The sequence below is a fragment of the Perna viridis genome, chromosome 2 (assembly GCF_037379345.1).
Source record: "Perna viridis isolate PV_CMFRI_1.1 ecotype Kerala chromosome 2, ASM3737934v1, whole genome shotgun sequence".
Lineage (NCBI taxonomy): Eukaryota > Metazoa > Mollusca > Bivalvia > Mytilida > Mytilidae > Perna > Perna viridis.
The window spans coordinates 58482187-58507345 of record NC_142446.1 but is presented as its reverse complement, the minus strand read 5'-3'; the positions used below and the strand labels follow the sequence as shown (position 1 = coordinate 58507345).

Below are 25159 nucleotides of genomic sequence, written 5' to 3'. Positions count from 1 at the left end.
CGAATGTGCTTTGTCTGGATAGCTATGGGTCATATACTGAAACCGTGCTGCTTTGCTCGTTTTCGGTGTTGCTTATAAATTCACTATGACAAAGGAAATATAATTTGACATTTATGAAACCACAAAGTCATGGGGTCCGAGACTGTAGGGAGGTCCAATACTAGTAGACTATTTGAGTCTGAAGTTGGAATGGTATGGACCATATATCATGTCCCATAGGCCGTGGTGCTTTGTCCTTTTTTGCGGTGCTTTTAAAGATACCGTGACAAAGAAAACTGAATTTTATCATTTTAATAATGAATTCATGCGTTCTTTGGCTGAGTTGAATGGCCTGTACCGTGGTCTATTTGACCATTTGAGTCCAAGATTGGAGAGGTATGGACCATATATTGAGTCCCATTGGACACAATGCTTTGTCCGTTTTCGTTTTTTGCTTTTATTGTCGGGCCTTTTTAGAGCTTACTTAAATGTTGAAGACTTTTTATAACCTCTGATAGTATTTACTATTTTTGAATACGCTGGTACATTTGTTGCTTTTCGCCATGCCCCTTCTTTTTTTTCTATTATTGAAAATTCGGAGTTTTATTTCATATAATTTTATCATTATTCTTTTTCTCAGTAGGAAGCCTCGTCTCTACAAGTATTCATTATGTGTCAGTCTCTGTAAGAATCAGGCAGTAGGTGAAACATGGTATGAAAAAAAACTACCACTTTGAAAGTTTAATTTGACTATTTGTATCATCAGAATCAAGGAAAAAGCCAAGATTTTCTTTATCATTTTGGGAAATTGAGCTGTAATTTCATTAAAATGTACTGAAAATGAACAATTCAAAGGTAGATAACTCTGCCAAAAACATTGTATTAATTTCTGAGCAAACCAAGCGATGCAGTGATCAAATGATTGTCTTCTCAAATAGGGAAAACATCATTGAGTGAAATTATATTGTCAGATCGGTGGGGTTTTGACATGCATGTTTCTGATTTTCCCATTTTGCCTGATTTTTACAAAAGATTATTTTACTTTGTTTCGAAGGCTGATCGAAAGGTTGAAATTGTATCCTGATACATGATTGGATATTACTTTTGACTGACTGCAGTTGGGCGGAGCTATATGTATACACTTATTAGAAATTGACGATGAACGAAATTTAAAAACATTGTTTTCCACACAAGTTCGGAGAGGTTAGTCGTGTGGCCCTCTGCACAAAAAAAAAATACATCATGATGTTTTATATTCTCTTACGTATGTAAAATTAACCAGAACTCCACAATCTCGTGCTTTCTGAACAATTTACGGACGATAAACAAGCACCCCCAACCTCAAATATAATGTTTTCAGTAGATAACATCCATGCAGGTGTAAATGGTGCCGCCGTCGGCTAAAAACACGCAGGCCGAATTTCTGTTGACTATGCAACCCTCCTCATTTTTATTCGGAACCCGACATAACAATATCCAAATAAGAAAGAATAGCATTGCAGGGTCAGAGGAAATTCGGACTAAATGATAGGTTGGCCTACTCAACACCTTATTTTGTCGAATTTTTTTGTTTATTTTAAATAAATATGCTCTTTGTAATTTAAAAAAAAATCTCCCGAACTTAATTCTTTTTTTTCAGAAATATAAGAAAATAAGTTAAAAAATCATTGAAAGTCAACACTTTTGGAGAGGTAGTACTTTCATTTAATATGGACGATTAACTTAAGCTTATATATCTGATTTTAAATTTACAAAAAAAACCCCCATAAAATCCAATGTTTTATTCCTTATAATTGCCAAATGTCCGCTCTATTTTATCAACAATACATTCTTACTCGTGCAGCACTCGACTGTTTGAAACATAAAGGGGAAATAAACCTCGCATGGAAGTCAGAGCTTTCTTGAGGCGTTTCAGTTATACTTTTGATAGGAGGCCCCGTTATGATAGACGTTCAATCAATGTCGTCCCTTTTACTTTCGTTCAAAATTCGTACAGTTCCGAAGACAAACAATATTAAAATGTCAAAATTTCAGGTATATGAAAGGACAAATGCGCGGTTCAAAACTCATATACATATATTTATATTGTATTTTTAACGATAATTTTATTTCAAATAAATATGAATAGTAAACGTTCTATGCTGACTAAGTACTGTTCATGCACGTGCTTACATTAATTTGCCATTTACAATGATACTTAATACTGGTAAAAAAGTAATATGCTCCCTTATAGGCAATGCCTACTCCACATTATCAAATTTATACACCGTTTATGTAATACCTGATACATGCATGCATGTATATCACAAACAAATCTTACTTTCATCACAATTTGTCGAGCAACTAAAAAATGCTACTTTTAAATCAATATAAGAAATCTTTTTTGAAATGTTTGAGTACCCCTTAAAAGGGCTGTTTTTTTTCAACCTTGTTCAGCAAACTACATTGCAAGCTCGCCAACTATGACAGCAAACTCATCACCATCGTCTTTCATCAGATCCATGATTTGCTGTTTAACCTTTGATTGTCGTGCAGCGTATTGCATGTAGAGTAGTTTCATTCTCTCGACCAACTGTAACTTCATCCAGTTAAGATCTATAAACACTTGGTGTTGTGGCTGTTGGCTAGAACAGGCTAACTTTTTCTGTATGAAGTTGCTGTGTTCTTCCAGTAATCGGACTTGAATCATCGCTTGTCGAATCTTTCTCTCGCTTGCATGCACGCCGATGTATTTAGCGCGCTGTTTTCTAGTGAATGCCACCATTGCGATTTGATCTGTTATTCATGAAATCTGAATCAGGAACGGGCACTGTCCATTTTATAACAATAATGGCGTTGACAACCCCCAATATACGGTGGCTTCATTCGACCCTGCCACGTAGAAGACATGTGGCTTCAGTATAGTCAAAATTATATCTGTCAAAAACAAGTGAAACGTGCAAGGTAATGCATGATAAATGGCTTCGTGCTACATGTGTGGTGACACTGTAAAATGAAAATGTACGTTACTTTCAATTATAGTATATGGTTTCAGTTAAGGGCATCTACAAGCTGTTTGTGTCAAATACGGATGAATGTCTTTTATCAGGAATAAATTATGCAAGTAAGGCTTCATACAAATTAAAGTTTCAGATGAGAGAAAACGTTCAAAGATCTTGGTAGATTGAAAATTTATGGTAATTATCCACTCACAAAGTTTTTAATGAATGCAGATATGTAAACCGCTTTTTTGGAAAACGCAATAACTCCCGCTCTCGGTTGAACGAGAAACGAACAAAACAAAACAAAAACCAACCAACAAACAAACAAAAACAAAGATCTCATTAAAAAGCACAAAAACAAAAACCATTTTGTCTGCTAGAACCCTTCATGGCTCGATTTTGCTTCCTATATCGATTTTTCGGCTTTTAATAACTTCGTGTATACAATCTTGGATTTTTATAACATATAATTATTTTTTAATCTTGAACATGCTAAGTATTTGGTTTTAACATGATACTGGTGGGAAAGTATTTCTTGAAAAACGTGTATTCATGTTTGCATTTTTGTATTTATCGTAGCTTGATTTTGCTTCCTATTTTTCGTTATTTTCAGTGCTTTTGAATACTTCATGTTTTTATATAAAAAAAAACAATCCTTGATTCACTTAACTTTTGAATCTTGAACATCATGATTATTTGGTTCTACTATGCTACTGATGAGAAATTATTCTTGGAAAAACTTGTTTTTATTTTTATATTTATTAATATAAATATTTTTGTGGTCTCATGAACAGTGCGCGTGTATTGTCTGTTGGTCATATAAAATTCACACTTTACATTAGAAAATTTGACATTTCCTGTTGCAACACGCATGCTCCACATTAATGAAGACTCGGAACGTGGCGAATTAGTAGGGATAGCGTTAAATATTTTCGTTTATTTCCACGCCTGCTCTATTTATTTGAGAACTGTCTTGTCTGCCACATACCAGAAGCAAAAATGAGTTCCTCTGGGGAATTTGGAAACCCGTTGAGGAAATTTAAATTAGTATTTTTGGGTGAACAGAGTGGTAAGTTCCGATGACGATTCAGCGGAAGTTGTTGTGTTTACCTTTGCGATGCGAATAAGAACCAATCATTTGTAATACATGTTGAGTCATCGCATTTAATAATAAATTATATTTAATTAAATATTACTATCCACAAAATCTATATTTTGATTGAATGAATGTCATTGCTGGACTTTTATTAGGGCCTATTCAGAAGTGTTGGTCAGAAAAAAGTTGTCAGAATTCGAATACCTAACTGGCAATACCAATCATGTTATAAGATGTCAATATATTATAAATAATCGTGACTAACTCTAGAATACAGTGTAGGGAATCACCCTCCAGCATGGAACTTAATGTGTTGCAAGTTTATTAAGGTTAATTTGGGAGATCATCATTCTATCATTATACATCACTACATCTAAACAGGATCCTGTTGTTTAGACTAAGCTATTAATCCTTGGTTGTGTTTTACATCCTCTTAAGTAGAATGAGCTTTTCACAAAAAGCAATGGATATATCAAACAATAACTACATTAGAAGCTCACTGCTTAAATTTAAACTAGCTTTTCTGGGAGAAGCTGCAGGTAAGAAAATTATTTTGAAAAGGTACATGTACTGTACTCTTTTTGTAGTGTTGCCATTTATTTAAAGTTGTATACGCAAGACTAAACCAGAAATGGTTGTATTTTACTCCTAGGATTTTACTTTTATAAATTAAATATGTGTATAAATGTAGTTCAAGCTGCCCATCCTTTTTGTGGGATGAAAGAAGCACCTCCTCAAATTGACCTTTAAAGTTAAGCCTGATCATGGGTGATGGACAGTAAATTCTTCACTGTGTTCCCTATGTCTCCTTGAATTTATACAAGTGCTGTAAATATCAGTTTTTTTTAGCTTCTTGTTTTGATTAGCTTTAATTTTTAGAACAACCACATTTAAATTTTTTAAAGCTGACCAGCTTGTACTAATGATTCAACCAAATGATGTAAGAATATGTTGTATGTATTTAATCCAGTATTTCACATAAAATACATTCAACTATGAAGAATTTAATCAACTACATGTAGTAAGTCGTACTGTAGGTCATTTAGCTGAGATCCTATCAAATGTACATTGTAGATTACATGTACTTTAAATGTACATGTTAATGAATTTATCCTGGTCATGATCAATATTTACCTGGTAATTTGTTAACTTGTAGTACAATGTACTTGTGGTAGTGTAGCATGGTGTAATGTACATGTATGTACAGTGTACATTTAATTTTTGGCTGAAACCTAAAGAGCTTTTCTATTTCTAATTAATGAGAAGAACACTGTCTGACAAATGATTCAAGTCTTAAGCCTTGGCATTGGTGTTTTGTGCTGTAAAAATCGGCTTGTTTCTGCATATGTCTGTACTCATGTAATTGCAGAATTATATATTCATGTACATGTAAGTCCATTTAAAGTTTTGACTTTCGTTATGACTGCTGCTGTTTTATGTCATATGATATATGTAAATGTACAACTATGATATGACTTGGTCATTTCTGTAATTAGAGGTAAAACATCAAATTGAGTGTCCTAGTATTACTGTAAAGATGTAGGGAAATTGTCCATGTGGCATCGAGACTATTACATTGTACCCACACAATCTTATATTAATTTCATGTATGAAACGAAGTAGAGCACAGTCAAGCCATCTAAGCAGAGTATGATTAACTGTCCCAGTAGAAAGTTTTCTAAGTTGTACATGTACATGTACAAATCCAACTTCTATAAGTCAATACCAAAAATAAGACCATAGAATATCTAATTTGGATGAGACAAAAATAGAGTAAAATTCTTACTTTTGAAGGCTAAAGGAGTAGGATTGCCTACATGTGTGACATGGCCAGGGGAACATATACATGCATATACCTGTGTAACACACTCAACAATTACATGTATGAAAGAGGCCTACAAATAAAATATTCAGTACAACTGAAAGAGCTATTAATTCCTAGTATTCACCATAATATGTACATGTACATTTATACAATATTTGTATAATGTACCTAATACAGAAATGGAAGTGATGGTTAAATTATGATTTTTAACTTGGTTGAACAGTTCATTGCTGACAATAATGTTTAAGTTTGTAAATTGTTATACAATGAAGTTCTATCCAAAAAGCTTGTGAAGATCCACAAACTTTAAATTGGTACATGTACATATGTAGATAGTAAAATGTACATCAGTGTTTTCCCCATGTCCTTAAAGTGCTGCGCTTTACAGGGCTATTGACCTCAGTACTGTGCTATCTTGCTACCAGTGCTGTGTTATAAAATTTGTAATTTCCAGTGGGTCTGCTGTAAGCAAAAATTTGCAGGTAAAACATCAATAATGAACCCTTGATGTGTATGAAGTAGAGGAAATGTTTATAAAGAATTACTTATCATAATTTGATAGAATATCTTTTAAATTTTTGTACTAAATATAAAAATGAAAAATACGAAACAGTGTTAGAGTTATAATTACTGCAAGTGAAGAGAAAAGGTAAAATATGTACCTATGAATAATAAAACAAACAGCAACATACATTTTGAATACACTGATCAGTTTTTTAATAATACATTACCGGTAAATACATGTAAGAAGTGGCATGTTTTGACACTTGACCTATTAATGTTGTGTTATGTGTGCTGTGTTAAACCCTATCCAAAAATCCTTGGGAGAAGGCTGAGTTCATGAATGTACATGTACTATCATATGATAAACACAATGAACAAAAATATCCAAATTTAATTAAATGATCTACATGCAGTCCAGAACAGAATTATGGATCATAACCTTGTACCTGTACATTGTAAGTTAAGGTTCATTGGCTGCCAGAGCTGAATTACTTTTAGTGGTGGTCAAATCATCTTTTGATATGAGGTTGAACCATTTTTTTTGTACCTTTGTACCACAAATGTACCTCAGGTGTTCACTGTACAAGATCATAAGTTTTTAAGATTCCGTACTTTACTTTCAATCAAATTTTCTTCTTTTTTCTTTTCAGTTGGGAAGACATCATTGATAACAAGATTCATGTATGACAGCTTTGACAACACATACCAGGTAATGTTATAGCATGTTCAGGAACATTAGATACAAACTGGTTTAATGGAAATATACAGAAAGTAGGGATTGACATCATATATTTTACTGCTCAGAATTTTTTATTCACGACATGGAATTTGTATTTGGGCAAAGATAGAAATAAAAAATTTGTCAAACTTGTTGAGCAGACAAGATTTGCAGAACCTGAACTGACCCAGAGTGTACTTTACTCGCCCTTATGGTAAACAGAAAAAAATCCATTTATACAATGTACAATGTAGTTTGGGTGGAACCTCTGTTTGACCTTGAATTGCCCATCATGAAATTTGCTTGCTGCAGGCAAGTTGAAGAGTGCTTATTTCCACCCTTATTATGATATCTTGTTCTCTTCATGTATATACAAATGTATATAATGCACATATTACATGTTCCAGGGTGTTTTCTCTGAGAAGCTACATTACATTGTTTCATTAATGTAAGAAATGGTGACATTTCTTGACATTTTTGAAAACTGATTATTACCATGTTTACTAAGACATTTTCACTTCATATTTTATTAAACGTCAATAATTAGGATAAGCATAATACTGTTTTAACCGTATGTGGTCAAATTAAATGCAATCAGTAAGAAACTGCTATAGCATGATGTAAAAGTCAATAGTTTACAAAGTCTGGAGATATTGATTGTTAGGTGAGTAATAGAAAGGTCATAGATGTACACACATGGATCTTCTTACTCTGGTTCTGAGTTTTGAAACATCATTTGAAAATTTAAAAATGTTTGTACTTGAACATTCTTGACAATGAGAGAGTGGTGGTGTTGGGGGTTGGGTTGTTGAATTGATATAGAATCAAATGTGTTCCACATTCTTCATTTACATTGTATAGTAGTTACAGTTTCGGAGTAGGGCAGGTATATTGAACATTGTGAAACACATATACAAAGTAGATAACATGTGTTTGTCTTAGAAAAGAAAGATAAATCCTTATACCTTGTGATAATGTTACAGGAGTTATTTATTTTCTGAGACAAAAGTCTTAAAAGCCTGTGATTAAAGCCCTTAAATTATTAAGGAGTGTCATCAAGTATTGGAATTTTACTTATACAAAATGTATCTTCTTGTAACTTGCTGGAAGCTGTAAAGATGCATTATTTACAATATCTTTGATGATTGAATCTAGTGTTCAGATGTAAGATTTTAATAATGTTTTTTTTTCAAATCTTTGAAAAAATGAAGGAGGCAATGCAAAAACCAAAGTAAACAGCACAAAAAGGCTCAATACCAAACAGCTTACATACATTTACATATACATGTATGTACATGCATTGATTTGGATTAGAGGGGGCCTTTTGTCTTTTATCACATTCCAGCTGAAAATGTCTGATTAAAATCAGAATATTTTACACAGAATATTTAAGAATGGCCCATTGAAATCTTAAGATTATAAGAATTTGCTTATTTTCAAAATTTTTATTCCAGTTACCGTACATGTACACTTTTTTGTATGGCATTCAATATCAATATGTAGATCTTAAATCTTGGAAGTCCACTAGCCACTCACAGAACAAGATACACTTGGTTTGTTTTTTTAATTTAAGAAAATTGGCTATTTTGACCAATGACTACGACCCAATGTGCGGTCAAGATAATTTTGTAAAAGTTTGCTTTGACAATTTTACTGTTACATATATATTTCAAACATTTTAAAGACTTTAAATTTGGTAGTTGCTGCTTCTCTGTCAATCATAAAATTTCTGAAAAATAGAGTAGCAATTAGTTGTCTTGGTGTAATTGTGATCCTGTGAGCTGGTGCATTAAATTTCATGGGTCAGGATGTCAGTCATGGTGTGTATCTCTCTCTGAAATGAATGAAATATATACCTATACATATAAACAGTAAATTATAACATGTGTTATGATTCTTCTTCTTTTTCTTTACTACTTTAGGCCACAATTGGGATAGACTTCCTGTCAAAAACTATGTATCTAGAAGATAGAACAGTAAGTACCATGTCAGGGAGTACATGTACAAATGTACATTATTTAAAAACAATCGGGCATTAAACCCCAATAATCAGTCAATCATGAAAACAATCAGGTTGAATATGGGTAGGGTTGTGAGATTTATGAACATTTTATTACATTATTGGTACTTGTAATTCTTTGCTAGTTATTTCCCATATAAATGTACATGTTACTGTACTTGATGTATGGTATTTATCAATGCAAATTATACCATTTACTGGTATTAGTAATATCTGTGATTTATTATGGTAGAAGTGTAATTTTTTTTACATGTGTAAGCATTTAGAAAACAAAATACATTTATATTTACATGATGCTGATGACCTGCTTTGAAGATTGGGTGATATGCTATAAAACTGCAATCTCCGCATATCTCCATAATTTGTTTACATGTAGCATGTTTTCAGAACACTGACTGATGTTGTCTTTTCATTTTAGATCAGATTGCAGTTATGGGATACTGCGGGTCAAGAGAGGTTCCGAAGTTTAATACCTAGTTATATACGAGATTCTTCTGTAGCAGTAGTAGTTTATGATATAACTAGTGAGTAATACATGTATATAGCTTAGCTGCTGGATTATTCTCAAAATAAGCTTGTAAGGGCCCCGTCACTATGTGGCAGACACCGTATAGTAATCTGTCTGGCCATCTGTAACAAATCGTGTCTGGGCTGTAACTCGTCTTTTGGTGTAGGTTTTTGACATTTGGTATGAGTGTAGATCAGCTCAAGACCACATGTTTCATATCATGTTTGGTAACCTATGACCTTTAACCTCTAGGTCAAATTCATCATTTTTGCATATCTGTTGAGTGTCTCAGCTGTAATGAGTCTGTTATTGAATGTGTGGTGTGTGGCTGTGGAATAGGCACGGAGATTGATTCCATCACAATCTTCTTAATTGTTGAATTGATGTATGACAGATTTGACAGTGCCTAAACGATACAGGGTATTATCATTAATATTAAATTGTAGTTTGTTACTTTTTTGCAAAAACATTTTGCTAAACTAGAATGTATCTTATTATTTTTAATTAAAAATATATTTGACTAAAAATTCCATAGATTGGTATTCCTGAACAGTTGGAGCAACGTGAAAAATTTGTTCTTACATGTATTTTTGGCTGTAGCTAGGACCATATAGTTCATTTGGATATAAGGGACAACTCAAAATTACCAGAATACACTAGGAAAACTCCTCTTAAAATATTCGGGGACAAGTATGACTAATTTTTCTGCTTCTTTCTAAACTACTGTTAATGCCTAAATGTCAACTGCAACAACAAAATACATTTAATCCTCTAAACTGGCAAAAAAATTCTCTTGACTACATTATCCATCTTTTTGTCAAGAATTCCAAAAATTTTAAAGTCTTTGACACTAATCTTTCTGAATAATTAATGTAATTGATACATGTATTCTTGCATGATATCAAAGTAACATTGAAATTTAATGACTTTTTAGTGTTACTTTTTCATCTGACTTAGGTCCTAGTTCATTAGGTATATTTGGCTTTTAAAGAATGCTATCATGGTTGAAATAGATCATATATTTACATGTTTCAAGTCCCTTTCTGTGGACTGACACATGTCAGTAAGAAACAAATTAGATATCGGTAATGAATGAACCATTGTACATTTTAGATGCAAATTCATTTCAACAGACATCTAAGTGGATAGATGATGTGCGGACAGAGCGAGGTAGTGATGTTATTATAATGTTAGTCGGAAACAAAACAGATTTATCAGATAAAAGGTAAGATGAAAAACTACCTGTACTCTGCTGGTCAGTTTATTCTCTCATCTTTGGATTTCTGACCACATGTCTTATGATAACCTAAATTTAGCTTTCATGGACTGTTATATTTTTGGTGAAATGTTTAACTTCATGAAAGGAAGCACTCCTTCATTTTTATTGTTGTGTCGAGAGGGAACATGGAAATGCAGGTGTCTATCCATCCGTCTGTCTGCATTTTTTTTGTAATGCTTTAATCAAATAAGTTTGTTTTTGCTATGTGGCCTTATTATGAAGAATTACAGATTAATTTTGCCTATTGTTATGGTTGAATGATTTTTACAGAAGATACAGTCCTTGGACTTAGAAAATTTCAGTGAATTTACAGTTTGCTGCACTTTTTTTGGTAACTCTTTTATCAATTGATTTTATCTTTTGTATGTAGTCTTACTATGAGAAGTTATGGGTCAAGTTTGACTTTGGTTATGGTTGAATGATTTTTACAGAAGTTACGGCCCTTGGACTTAGAAAAATTTCAGTGAATTTACAGTTTTCTGCATTTTTTTTTAAAGGGGGTTACATTGGAATGCTGTTCTTTAATTGCTTTTCCATTATTCTTTTAAAGAATATGGGTCTTAAAGACTAAAAAGGGGGAGTGATCATATCATTTGATTTAGATGAGCAGTTTATTTAGATTTTCTTTGGTGCCTGTATATGATATTCTTATCAAATATCAAAGTTTTAAAACTTAAATCAATATACGTTTCTACTAGCATTAATTATACCCCAACACAATGAGTGGATTGTATATTGGAATCAACTTGTCTGTTCATCCATCATTCTGTCCTGTTCAAATATCATTGAAATTATCTCAACTCCCAATAGTTTGATTGATTTCAAATTTAGTATGTGGCTTTATATAGAAGGGGCAAGCAATTTAAGTGAATGCCTAATCAAAGAGTAATCAAGGGAACCAAGGTTATAGCGGTAATCAAAAGAATGTAATCCAGGGACAAAGACCAGACATGGAAAACAGACATACACAGCAAAGAACATAAAGTAACTAAAATCTTACATACAAAGTAACAAAAGCAAATGAGCAACTCCGACTACACTAAAAATTGGGAGCATGGACGAGGTGCACCTGTAGGGTAAGCGTCTTCTGCTCTTCTAGAAACACCTGCCGAGTTGCTCATAAAAAGTCAAATTCCTGTTTTGTTGGACTTTAATATTTTTTACTGTCAAAAAAAATTTCATCACAAAATCTTGTCTTCCACTTCACATATTGATTTCAAATTTGGCATATGGCTATTTTAGGCATAAGCTGTTAGTGGCTTTGGCTGCTGTCTGATATAAACTTTCTTTGCACAATTAATTGTTCTCTTTGAATCATTCGTTTCATTATTGTAGGTATGATTTGGTAAAGTTAGTTGAGCACATACAGTTTAAAAGATAAACTGTTTATTACAATTATAATGAACCTTTCAAGGTCTGTGTCACTGATACAAATATCACTTTGTTTGCCCATCTATTATTAGGAACCTGTCAGGGTCTGTGTCCCTGATACAAATTTCACTTTGTTTGCCCATCTATTATAATGACCCTGTCACAGTCTGTGTCACTGATACAAATTTCACTTTGTTTGCCTATAGATCTATTATAATGACCCTGTCATGGTCTTTGTCACAGATAGAAATTTCACTATGTTTGCCCATCTGTCTGTCCTTCCATGTTAGCGATATTAGGTTGCTGTCCAACATTAACTTTTGTTTTGTTAGATTTTGCTATTTTTTGCCTAATCAATGTGGAATGATACAGAATATTTTTATCATAAAAATCTTGGCTTCCAGTGGACAAATTTATTTCAAACATAGTGTTTGGCTCTACAGCTAGGGGATACAAGATGAGCAATTTTGGTTATTAAATGTTAACATACAAGTTAAGTTTTTTGAGTTTGTGATCCTTCAGGATCAAATACCTAATGTTACTGGTTCATTGTTTCTGAACACTACACTAAAATACAGTCCAAATGTAATTTCTTTCACATCATTCAATACCTCTTTTATAACCAGTAAATATGTTTCTGGTAATTATTCAGCTCCATGATATTTTATTATTTCTGCAAATTAAATGAAGATCTGCTGGTGTCTTCAAATCTACTGAAGATTGAAGGGACTCCTTTTTGTCCTTGGAAGATTTGCATTTAGGGAATTTAGTTCTTGCAATATTGTGCCAGAAAACATTAAACATGATAAGCATGTTCCATTAAAACACACTTATTAGTCAAACATTAATTGTTTATGATTAATCATGTTAATAAATAGGAAGTGAAGAGCAGTGATTTTAACCAAGTAATCTTGGCAGGAAAATTCAAATTGATATATGTGTCTAGTTTTGGAAAATTTTATGTTCATCCAGGAAATATCTTAATCTGAAATTGGTTATATAGAAGTATAATTATTGTGTGGAATAAATACTCTGTAAAAATAGTTTTTGAATGTAAATGCAAATTAAACTTTTGGACAAGGTTTAAAAGTTTGGGAAGAAGGTGAAATGAAACTAAATATATAAATGTGTGAGAAGTTCGATACTGTTTAACAGTTGATTGTACTTCAGAAATTATTAGTAAAAATTAACATGAAATTTATTCACATTAGGAAATAATCAGTTCTAAATAATATGGGAAATACTAATGTATGATTACAGTTCTATTTTACATCATGTAATCTTTTGAAATTTTGATCATGCTACAATTTCACACGATTCAAAAACCTCCTGTGATAACAGCACTTTGATTTATGCAAAAGCACAGATTTTTACTTTCAGTTTTTGCCACAGTTCCTTGTTCTGAATTTGAGTTGAGTATAGTAATGAAAGATGTGCACATTAAATATTTTGACTTTCCGAATTTGCCATTATTCTAATTTCATTTATTCAGTTAGCAGAAAAAAACATAATTTTATATTTTGTTTGTTTGTTTGTTGGGGTTTAACGTCCGAGCAGCAATATTTCAGCTATATTCAGACAATGAACATGAAATGGATGATAAAATGAACATGAAATGAAAAAAAAGGATGGGACACAAGGATAATAGGGTCGACAAATTTTGATTGCCACTGGAAAAAGGGGGAATGGGTAAGGTCGGGCAATTTAGCCTCCTGTGGCGGAGCGCAAAGGTTCCTACTCCTATCGAATACCACAGCAGGGTTCTTTAACGTGCGAGGAACGTGGCATCTTTCCCAACACGGTGCACCACTATGGTTTGCGGTCAGGTTTTCCGTATTATAGCCTGACAACCCCAGCATGTAACACGCCAGGGGTACCCCATTCCACCACCTGGGGAACACATCCCAGTTGCTCTGTGGGCAGAGCGCCTAGCCCCTGGCTAGGTTTCTGAGCACCATTTAGTCGCCTTATACGACAAGCTTAGCGCTGCTGCAGGCCTATTCTTTTAACACCCGGACCTGCACGGGGCCATAATTTTATAGCTATGCTAATGAAACAAATCATATATGTTTTTTTCAGACAAGTAACTTCAGAAGAAGGAGAAAGAAAAGCTAAAGAATTAAATGTCATGTTTATAGAGACTAGTGCGAAAGCTGGATATAATGTTAAACAAGTAAGTTTTACTCACAGATCACATGGAGGCAAGCATAGATGGACTTCTGGTTTAAGACATAAAAACAGTTTAAGTCATGATTAGCAAATGAATGTATAAAAGTAAATGGAAAAAAAACTTGAATAAGGTCCCTGGAAAAAAGTTTTGCTTAGTAACGTATGTAAATTTTGTTACATAAATGTTTTTTAAACCAGTTTAACATGTGTTAATTTCTTCTGTTAATAGTTCGTTCACTTGGAGCATTGATGTTATAGTGCTAGAAAGTTTGGTATAAACAAACCTGATTGTCTTTCACCTTTCACTTTAAGCTGAATCCTGCTTGTTCAAATCTGGACATTACTGTTTCAATTTTGTTTAACTGCATATTTACTTCTTATTTGATCAAATTCTGCTTTGTTTGTTGACATAAAATCAGGTGTGAATATACTTTTACAATGAAATTAATAAGTGACCAGTACTTTATTTTCTTAATATTGTATCTTCTGTTTGATTGAGGATAAAACTAAATTATAATTTTTTATTTGAAATATTTAAGTGTTATATTTTGGTCATGCCTTCTAAAATGGCAGTGATTGGGATTAAATTTTGAGAATGGGCTTTATATCTATTACAATCTACATTTCCTCAGGCCTTACTTTAACCTTTTTAAAAAATTTGATATTAATGGGACATTTTCAGCTTGAGTTTGATATATGGCACATTATATTCAAATACCAATCGCGGTTAATGATATTGTTCTCTATTGTAGTTTTCACCAAAAAAAAAGATGCTAGTTACTGACATTAGCAGAAATGTGGATTCTCCTTCAGTAATTACTGGTTAAATTATTTCTCCATTTGAAATGGTAAAATTCAGATTTTCAACAAGTAATCTTTGGTGAAAATATGGTATGATGTCATGATTTATATCTAAAATTACGTAAATTTACGATTATTTCTCAATGCGGCACTCTCATGATTGTTCTTTGTAGTTATTTAGAAGAGTTGCTGCTGCATTACCTGGTATGGAACAAACAGAAAAACCTAAAGGAGAAAGTATCCTTTTAATATGTTATACATTTTCGTATTTTTCCTGACAAGGTGTAGTCAGGGATTCAAAGTAGTAGTTCATTTGAATTAGACTTTTTAATGATGTACCAATCCGTATAAAATTCAGACACTCCGAATGATGGGGGTGATTCACTGTGTAGAAAAAAACCCACAGAACAAACAGTGCTTTTTCTCTATGTAATTTTTTCAGTATCTATAGTCTATTCTTCTTACAGATCTGTATTTTTTTAGAAAAACCATACATTCATCATGATCTACCTCTTAAATCACTGAAACCAAGAACAATAACTCTTGCAAGTGCCGATTTCTTGTACAATCTAAGTGCAATGACCAAATGACAAAACTAAGACAAGTAATGTGGTCTGTAACTGTTTCTGAATTAGAAATGATAGTGAAGTTCATTGGATTTTGACATGCATGGATCATCTCCTGTTTGGCATTTATAAGGACTGCCACTTGAAGACCTGTTGTAGTACCCTGTAAATTCCATGCTCTTTAAAAAATTCTGGCTTTATATTGCATGTGTATATAACTGATCCCAGAAAGGTCTGCTGTACTATCAGTACACATTAAAAAAAAACTTTCACTATATACATGTTCCCCCATCCCAATTATGTTGGTGGAGGATATAAAAAAACATAGTTGGAATCCCTTCTGAATATTTTAATCTTATCTTAATCATATGCAGATTATTTATTTATGTAAAAGTTTGAAATGATTTGCTATTTTAATTTCAATCACTGTCTGGTAGAACAAAGTGTGTCAGAAAAAAAATGTATCAGAGATTTCAGTTAAGGAAGATTGCAAAGCACTATGGAAGAAAGGTTCAAAGGTAATTGCTTCAGATATCTTTCAGTGTCATATATCTTTGTTTTAATGGTAGCCAAAAATGTGTGCATTTTGTTTTTATATTCTTTGCTCTTTTTTATGCACTTCAGCTAAAACAGAAGGGCATGATTGTGACTTCATATACTTTTTTTTGCACAAATTGATTTTTTATGCATGAAATACTACAAAGAAAGCTTTGAAATTTCACATCTTGTTTCATACTAATACAAATTTGTAGTATTGAAAATGTCAACTATTTTGTAAGACTATGGTCATGAAAATCGTTTCACAAATAATATATAAAATGAATTAAATTGTTAATAATTTATTTAAGTTAACTAAATGTATAATTAGTTGATTATACATGTACATACTCGTACATGACTTGGTTTATTTTTACTTTAAAGTATAAATAGATCCAGGAGGCTGGCCATATGGTTTTAATGGTTTCTAGCAGAATTTTGAGGGTCATATTGAAATCATTTTTATGAAGGTACAATTTCAAAATATGGAGCATTTAGTTGATCTAAATTTTCTTAGTGATTTTGGTGGTTACATAGAGAGTTAAGGGATCTTAATTTAATTTTTCTGAAGGTAAATTTTCGAAATTTTGAGTATCAAGTAGATCTTTTTTTTCTAGTTTGAAACAATAGATAACAACCTTATTTTATTAAGTTTTAGTAAATAAAATGTTTATGGCATGGATTTTCCCCCAAAATGAGCATGCTTAGAAATAAAAATGCCTTGACCTTGCCTAACTTCTTTACCCTAGAAAGTAGCTTGTTTTTTGCAAGGTCCCTTGAAAAGTAAGCCTTCTTCAAAAAGCATTAATTCTACAGTTACAAAAAAAAAAAAAAAATGAATGTTTGGAAAATAATTTAATGTATGATTTATAGTAAGTTTTTTGTTTATTCAGGCAAAGAATGTGCTTTAGATGTTGTTCAGTACTTTGAATTTTGTTTGTTTCATTTTCCTTAACTATTTTCTCAGTGACGGAGGTTCGATTAAAAGACACACCGTCAGAGCCAGAAGCGAAAGAAGGAGGCTGTTCTTGTTAATATCAACTCCGTCGTTTTTAATTTTTCCATGTTGTTTGTTGCATGCTCTGTGTGCATATTGCGCAATTCACACCACAGATGGATATCCCACAATTTCCTGCATGAGACATTACAAAAATGCCAAAATGGAAATTAGAGGAATCTGGAAACCATATGCTTAAGTTACTTCCTCGGCTGACAAATTATGGATGTATAATTGATTTCTGTTTTACTTTATATTGAGTTTTATTGAGGGCTGTGCATCACAGATGCAAAGGCTTTGTAGACTTCATTTTGTATGTCAACCATATTAGTTTTTTTTTTTTTCAACAGCACAATATCTTTAAAAGCATATTGTAAATTTTGATTATGTGTACATTTGTATTCCATTTGTTTTGTCCTTAAGTAGTACTTCAGCTAAGATTCATGCAAAATATGAGTCATGGTTGGAAAGCCTACATGTGGCTTTTCATATAACTTGTTCGTAGGGGATAAAAAATATAAAGAATGTATTGTAGAATTCAAAATTAATGGAGATAACTTTGTAAATTACTCTAAAAAAACAACAGAAACTGTAGGACTTTCAGTGTGGATTATCTCCAAAGAGCAGACAGATAGGAATAAATAATCATATTTTTCTTCATATAGACCTATAAAGCAACTTAATAAAAAAATAAAAATGTGTAGCCTTTTTTGGGGTGTATCACATATTACAGAATTTGCATGCTTCTTACAAAGACTACTACTCAACTATTAAGTTCATTTTATTAAGTTGATTGGGATTTGATTTTTTACTTTAAATTTAGTATGAATTAAGTAAGCATTTCAACATTATTTAAAGTTTGCTTTTTTTGATATTGTTAAAAGTTATTTACTGATTAGTCTGACAAGTGAATTGTATTATGGTGTGTTGTTGGCATTTTTTACATGTCATGTCTTTTATAATGTTGCTTTGTGAAATCAAAACTTAAAGATGTGGTTTGTTGCTGAGATGTTGGGTTTTATTTATCTCTAACTTCTGTTCATACACTTGTACATGTGTATTATCAAATTCGACTTGGAGCTTTTATTGTTAGTATAAAATATCAGGGTCTTCCTTGGATATTGACTGGCCTAATATAACAAGCTGTAAGGACTGATATGGAAGGAGCCATGTGTCAAACTTCCCATCAAAATTCCAAATTTGCTCATTGAAATTCCCGAAGTGGCTTATGATGACCAATTTATTTCATCAGTTTTTACTCCTATTTTGTAAGGCTGTATTTACTTCAATATGGTCGATTGTTATGTATCGTGTTAAAGGAGATTTTTCTTGTTCCTAGTCCAGATTAAGGTCCATCTGGACATAGATTCTATTTTGAGGTTTTGTTAGGTTTGTTTCTTTTAGTTTAATGTAATTTAAGATTTAAGAAAATTCAAAGAATTTCAAGTCATAAATAAGTATTCATACATGTAATTATAATCTGGGCTTATCCACCACATTTGAACCTTACAGTTATGGGGTTATATTGGGTGGAGGCCACCCTGACCTTGTAAAGTGTGCTACCAAATGCAATTTGTTTAACCTTTTGTCATCTGACATTTTCTACTTGAATGAATCTTTGTTGATAATGAGTCTCTGTTCAAATATATATATATATTTATTTTATCTATACCACAGCTTGCAAAACTACTTTTTATTCCACCTGACAATGGATGAAGTATTACGAAATATATATATTCAGCGGATACCTTGATTTAGTTATTCTTAAATAACAAAATAATTCTATTAAATTCTACACTGACAATACCCAATGTGCAGCCTTTAAAAAGAGCAGTGTATAACATGAATTTGTCCACCATTGACTAGTGGAATTAGTAAAATTCTTTAAAGCTGTAGTGTATTTGTATTAATTTATTTCTGTGTAAGTGTATTTTATGTTCATCTTGTTAAGCTTTTGATGTGTTTTATTGAGGTCATAAAGATTCATTTTACAGCAGTTTATTAAGTAGAGCATGTAGTTTGTTTATATATTTCTTTTATAATACATAAAAAAGTTTGAATAATAAAAATAAATTGGTGAAAATCTTAATAAAATTATACCTGATGTTTTTTTTTACTATGTGATTAATCTTGAAAGTTGTAAATTCTTTAAGAGGTTCATTAGAAAGCAAGATATAATGTATTTTTTGTCTTGCACATAAATTGTGTGCCATTTGTATGAAGAAAAAAGTCTAACTTTGGCAAATAAAGATATATTGATATTACGCCATCATTTTTTACACATACATGTATGCCATTGGCTTTTTTTTTTAGATCAGATGACAGATACACAATTTTACATTTGTAATTCAAATTCTGAAATCCCTGCTACAATTTATAATTTATAATTTTTTTCTTTTGTAGTATTCTCTTGGATTTTCTGAATTAAGTAGGTATATTATGTATGCATTAATTTTGACATTTTAAGAACATAGTTAGGGATGTTTATTTTAATGTTTTCGATGTGTATCTTCAGGTCTAATATTTGGTTAATTTGGTTTTTTTTTCTTTTGTTATTTCAATTTTGAGGGCCATATTTTTGTGTAAAGTCTTTTGATATTCCCTTACACATGGATATCTTTTTCAAGACTATTTAGGGGCAGATCTTGAGATTTTGAAAAGGTAAAAGATAGAATTTTTTCTATGAACTGTTAATGAAAAAATGTCAACCAATCAAATGAGATGTTACATCTAGAATTAAGTTTTGTATATATGGAAGAAGAAAAAATGACCTAAGGCCTTAAGGAATTAACTATTGCTGATTAATAGACCTGTGCCACTTTTTAATTTGTAATCATTTTTATCCTAACTTATATATATATATGTTTTTGGGGGGATGGGGGGGTTGAATAAGAATCAATTTTATGGGTTAGAGTTAAGTGTTATTGTTGTTATGGAATTCCTGTTGGTATATTAGAAAAAAAGAAAGAAGGAATGAGCAACAAAATAACCTAATAAACTCAAAGTGATCAGAATCAACCCTACATGATAGCTCAGTTATTTAAGAATTTGAAAAATAATTTCGTTTCTAAACACATATAAGTATATGAATTGTATTTTGAAAACATTTATGCTGTTTCTAATAGAAGGTTGGTGAGACTATTAGCAAAATTAAGATGGGAGAATGTTATTTCATTGTTGGTATTTAATATTGAAATGATATTTATATTAAATGAGAAAAAGTTGATAATGAAGATATTATTGGTATTCAATATTTAAGTTACAATACAAATAAAAACCCAATTTAGTTCCCAGTTAGCAACTTTTTAAAATGAAACCTCAGATAAGTGCCTGTATCATTTGATTAACCTACAACCCTTTGTCAACAGTTTGATTTTTGCATTTAAGGCCATTATACCCCCACTCAACTAGTATATTATATTCACCCTGTCCTTCCGTTTTTCCGTTCGTCCGAATTTCATCGCAACTATTTCGATACCTGATGGAAGGGTTGAATCCAAAATTTGGTCTTTGGCACTATATGCATGTGACACACGTTGTAAGAATTTTTTTTTACACGACACAAAATGGCGAGGTATCATGTGAATTCCTCCTTAAAGTTTTCTGTCCGTCCCCAACGGTTTACAGATGATATATAACTTGAAAACGCATCTATGAAATGCTTTTGAAATTTCGCACAATTGTTAACAACCGTAACAATCAGGTTAAGTTCATTTTCAGTCAATTCAAAATTTAGTTTTCAAGTTAAACCATTGTGAAAATTTTGCCATCCCCCTTTTTTCACCATAACGTGGTGGTATGTAGTAAACGATTTTGGTGACTGTTCTGTATTAACCTACTGTTTTGTTGGACTTTCGTATTGAAACGTTTGTTGTTGGAGTAGGGACATGCCTTACCCGACAGCGGATAGTTAGCTCGTAGGTACGGGATGTGCAAATGAATGAGAATTTGCATGCATTTCCTCCACATTTTGGCTGTTTATTTAACCATTTGCTTACATTATCTAACTTCCAACTCTTTGATTTAGAGGATTTACTAGTAAAGTCTTGTACGGAAATAATAAATCCCTTAAAATGATGTCTGTTCTTACAGTCTATTTCTGAATAATCATATGGAATACATTGGGATATGCAGGTGATTAATTAGCTTTACTATCGCATACAAAAAGGATTCTAAAGACAACTCGCCCTAAACAATTCAGCAGCGGCAATCCACTTTATCATGACTTCACATTTATCCCCGTTGTACATTCAGGGTTATTCGCTATGTTAAAACACTATTTTGTTTTTGTTGTTTGCGTAGTACACAATGATAATGGGTTGTTACCAGGAGAAGATATACAGTTTTATAATTTTATGTCATGACGGATTTCACAAACTTGTGGCCTAAAACCATGCTGCCTTCCAAGTCCAGTTTCGTTTTAGCCAAAAAAGATACTTTAATATTAGAGCGTCTGTAACGCTCACTGAATCTGAATGGAGATGTCTTAAATGAAGAAAACGAAGATTTAAGAATCTATTGGTAGCACATGGATTAATGTCGCCAGTTTAATAGTAAAGAAACAGTTTTTATCTTGGTATTTGTTGCCAATACAGTAATGCATTTTGATTATCATACATCGAAAACAAAAACTTACAATCTAGATATTTTTGGGTTCTTAAATGGTTAAATAGCAATTAAAAGAAACATACTTGTCCCTAAGGATGGGGTATCCTTTCTTGAGTTAAGCTCACACTAGTCTGTTCCGTCAACATTTTAAACGTATTTCTTGAATTACTTGCCGAAGCATTCGTCGTGATCTGTTTTTGTATATCACATTCAAAACCCTGACCCGAGATCTAGAAGCAATTACATACTTGACAATTTGGCACAATTCATTCCACCTGGACTTCATAAATTTTTTTAATATTTTTTTTTCATAAAACCCATATAGTAATTTCAAATGTTTTATACTGCCGTAAGATTCGGTCGTATTACTAATATGTTATGCCCTTGTCCTTTGGGTTTTGGGTTCCGGACAATCACTGTAGTGATACATATCTCCATGATCGTGTTCTACGGAATTCCGTACAACAAAAGAATGCATGTTGAGGTTTTTTTCCTTTAACGCTTGGGAATTGTCGAGAAAGACGCTTTCTGGTCCCCGACAATAATAACTTTAGCATATGTGTATGGATTTCTATAAAACAGTAACATATGTTTTATCAAACAAACTTTTAAAACTCGTGTAAATTTCTTATTTCTAGACCAATTTCAATAGGTGGTATTGAAGTCTTAAAATATAGGGTACTTTTATATGCGGATTCTCGCTGTATAAACGGATTGTTCGGTTAATAAATGCGGGTGTTCGGTTCGTGCAGGGTAAACCTATAAAAACTGATAAGTAGGGACATTGGAAGATATCTGTTTACACAGGTTCTCAGCTTATCTAGGTTTGGTTAAGACAGGTTACACTGTATTTTGAATTTTGAGCCGTTTATAAACTAGAGTCCAAGATTATTTTTTTTTGTTAACCCGTACCATAGTGTGACCGGATATATCTGGGATTGGCCTCTTCTTCCGATTCTAGTTCTGGCATTTTTACTTTCAGTTTATGAAAGATTTTTTTTTAATTTGCAAGCAGAGTGGAATAAAATGTGCTTTAAAATAAGCGGAACTTGTGTAGAGTTTGAAAAGAGGCCCTGCGTTTTCAGAGGCCACAAAACATTTCAATTGTTTTGGAGGTGGTAGGGCTCATTCCTTTGCACCAGTTCAGGCAGAATTTATCCAGAATGCTTTTATCCGTCAACTCTTATTATTACACGAATGTTAACACTTAATATAAACTGCTTCCAGTTTTAGGCCAAACTGTGGCAAAAAATTGGAAAAAAACATTTTTCACATTAAATCACATAAATGACCCTTCTGGGGACTTTGACCTTCCACTCACCACTGGAATGAAACTTAATTGTCCACATTTGGCGCTACAAGCTATGGAATAAATGCACTTTGGATCATGTCTTACCCTGGTGAGCCCCGCACCCGGTTCAAACAAACAAAAAAAGCATTTTGGGTTACAGAACTGTTTACAGCTCTTTCGTACCCATATTGGTCCCAACTGGTCGGTATCTGTGGTTTCATCAAGCTGTGTCCCTCGGAGCAATTTTATAAGTTCAAACGTCCTTTGCAGGTATACCTACTGTGTGATATTTCCTTAACAAACATTTAGATATTGAACTACGACCAAAAGAAGTGTTAGATTCGGCAGAGCAAGAAAGCAGTGGATGTTCATGTTAACACATGCTGTTAGCGTTAACACAAACAATAAAACTTGTGATATTTTGAATGAAGCTGGTTCGTTCTTAGTCTGGATTAGAGTTGTTAAGGGCTACACAGAGGAATGCGTCGATCTTAAAGAGCTTCGAAGTGACAAAACGTTTAAATGTGCAATATTCTTAAGCTTTTATGTGATTATTGTTAACACAACACTGATATCGTCCATTTGTAAGATGTCAAAGCAATCATGTCATAATGTATACAATATATAAGTTTGTTTACTTGTCTGTACAGCCAAGCTACTGGTAAACTTCGTGTTTAAAAGAATAATTACATTTTTTTTGTTTTTCGTTGATGTATATACATCTTTTTGTTTTGTTTTGTTTTGTTTTGTTTTTTTCTTTTCACAAATTGATTCATCCATATTAACAAAACGAACGTTTAAATATTAAGCAAACTTCTCTAATGCGTGAAGGTTTAATTTGATCTTAAATATAGCATTGCATGTACACTTCAAAGAAAACGTAATAAGTTTTGCATTAAATGTGAAGATGCGAATGCTTGTTACTAGTCCATGCATATGGTTCACTTACAGTGACAGATTGCGGCCGGCCATGTGAAAAATATTTTATTATGTTGTTCCCTCAAGATAGTTATCTTATTCCCACAAGATATTTATATCGTTCCATTTACCCAGTATGTCGTTCTCTCAAAATAACTTGTCGAGATATAACTTTCTTGGGGCAACGACATAAAATCTTGATGGAATCATCTTGCGGAAATGATATATTATCTTTAGGTACAACGTAGCATCTTGATTAAAAATATATCTATCCTGAGGGAATGGTAAAAATATCTTCTGGAAACAACATGTTATGTTAAAGGAATGACGGTATTTTGAGGGAACCACATAAACATATTTTTCAAATGGTCACATTCTGCCACATGTAGATTGTGTGAATTATGGTATAGTATGAACAATGTGACCGTGGATATTTTAATTCTGCTATTTAATAAACTTGTGACTGAATGATGATGTATTTTTCTATAATTATGAAGCGGAACTACACAGCTTATCTCGTATCACAGAAGAAAGGCGTAATTTTTATACAACTGCAAAGAGTTGCGATCGTGGTATCATGTAGTTGCCGTCGTCCGGCATCCGTAGACAATTTGGTTTCCAGACAGTATAACTTGCGTATAAAATGATGGATCTTCATGTAAACATACCACAAGGTTCCATACCACGAAAAGAACACAAAAAGAAGGCTGGGATCGATTTTGACGGGTTGTGACTTTAACCATTTTGGGATCAGAAACCAGGAAGGGACCAGAAACAAGCATTTTCCTTATGTCCGGCCTTTGAAATTACACAGTGTCATACCAACAAAGGAAGGCAAGAATTTATTTTGGAGTTCATAACTCGACCCATAGTAGGAATTAGGAACTAAAATAGGACCAGAATCAACCATTTTCCTTATGTCTATATGGCAACTTGAATAAACGTGATTCTCTTTAAAATATCAAAACAAAATGCCATTCCCCAAAGAAAG

General features: G+C 32.5%; 1 protein-coding gene across 4 annotated transcripts; it reads left to right on the top strand.

The window, feature by feature from the left end:
* The first annotated feature begins 3838 nt into the window (after positions 1-3838).
* On the top strand, positions 3839-24636 carry LOC148626245 (ras-related protein Rab6). Of its 4 annotated transcripts, none has more exons than XM_088570093.1 (8): positions 3839-4029; positions 7036-7094; positions 9026-9079; positions 9542-9647; positions 10745-10856; positions 14361-14454; positions 15425-15488; positions 23560-24636. In XM_088570093.1, the coding sequence occupies exons 1-8, from the start codon at positions 3960-3962 to the stop codon at positions 23625-23627; spliced, it is 627 nt and encodes a 208-aa protein (XP_088426219.1). In that variant the 5' UTR covers positions 3839-3959; the 3' UTR covers positions 23628-24636. The 4 variants fall into 4 exon arrangements, with proteins under 4 accessions (XP_088426219.1, XP_088426218.1, XP_088426217.1 ...); XM_088570092.1 differs by lacking the exon at positions 23560-24636 and adding an exon at positions 17322-20645; XM_088570091.1 differs by lacking the exon at positions 3839-4029 and adding an exon at positions 4245-4595.
* Positions 24637-25159: the final 523 nt, after the last annotated feature.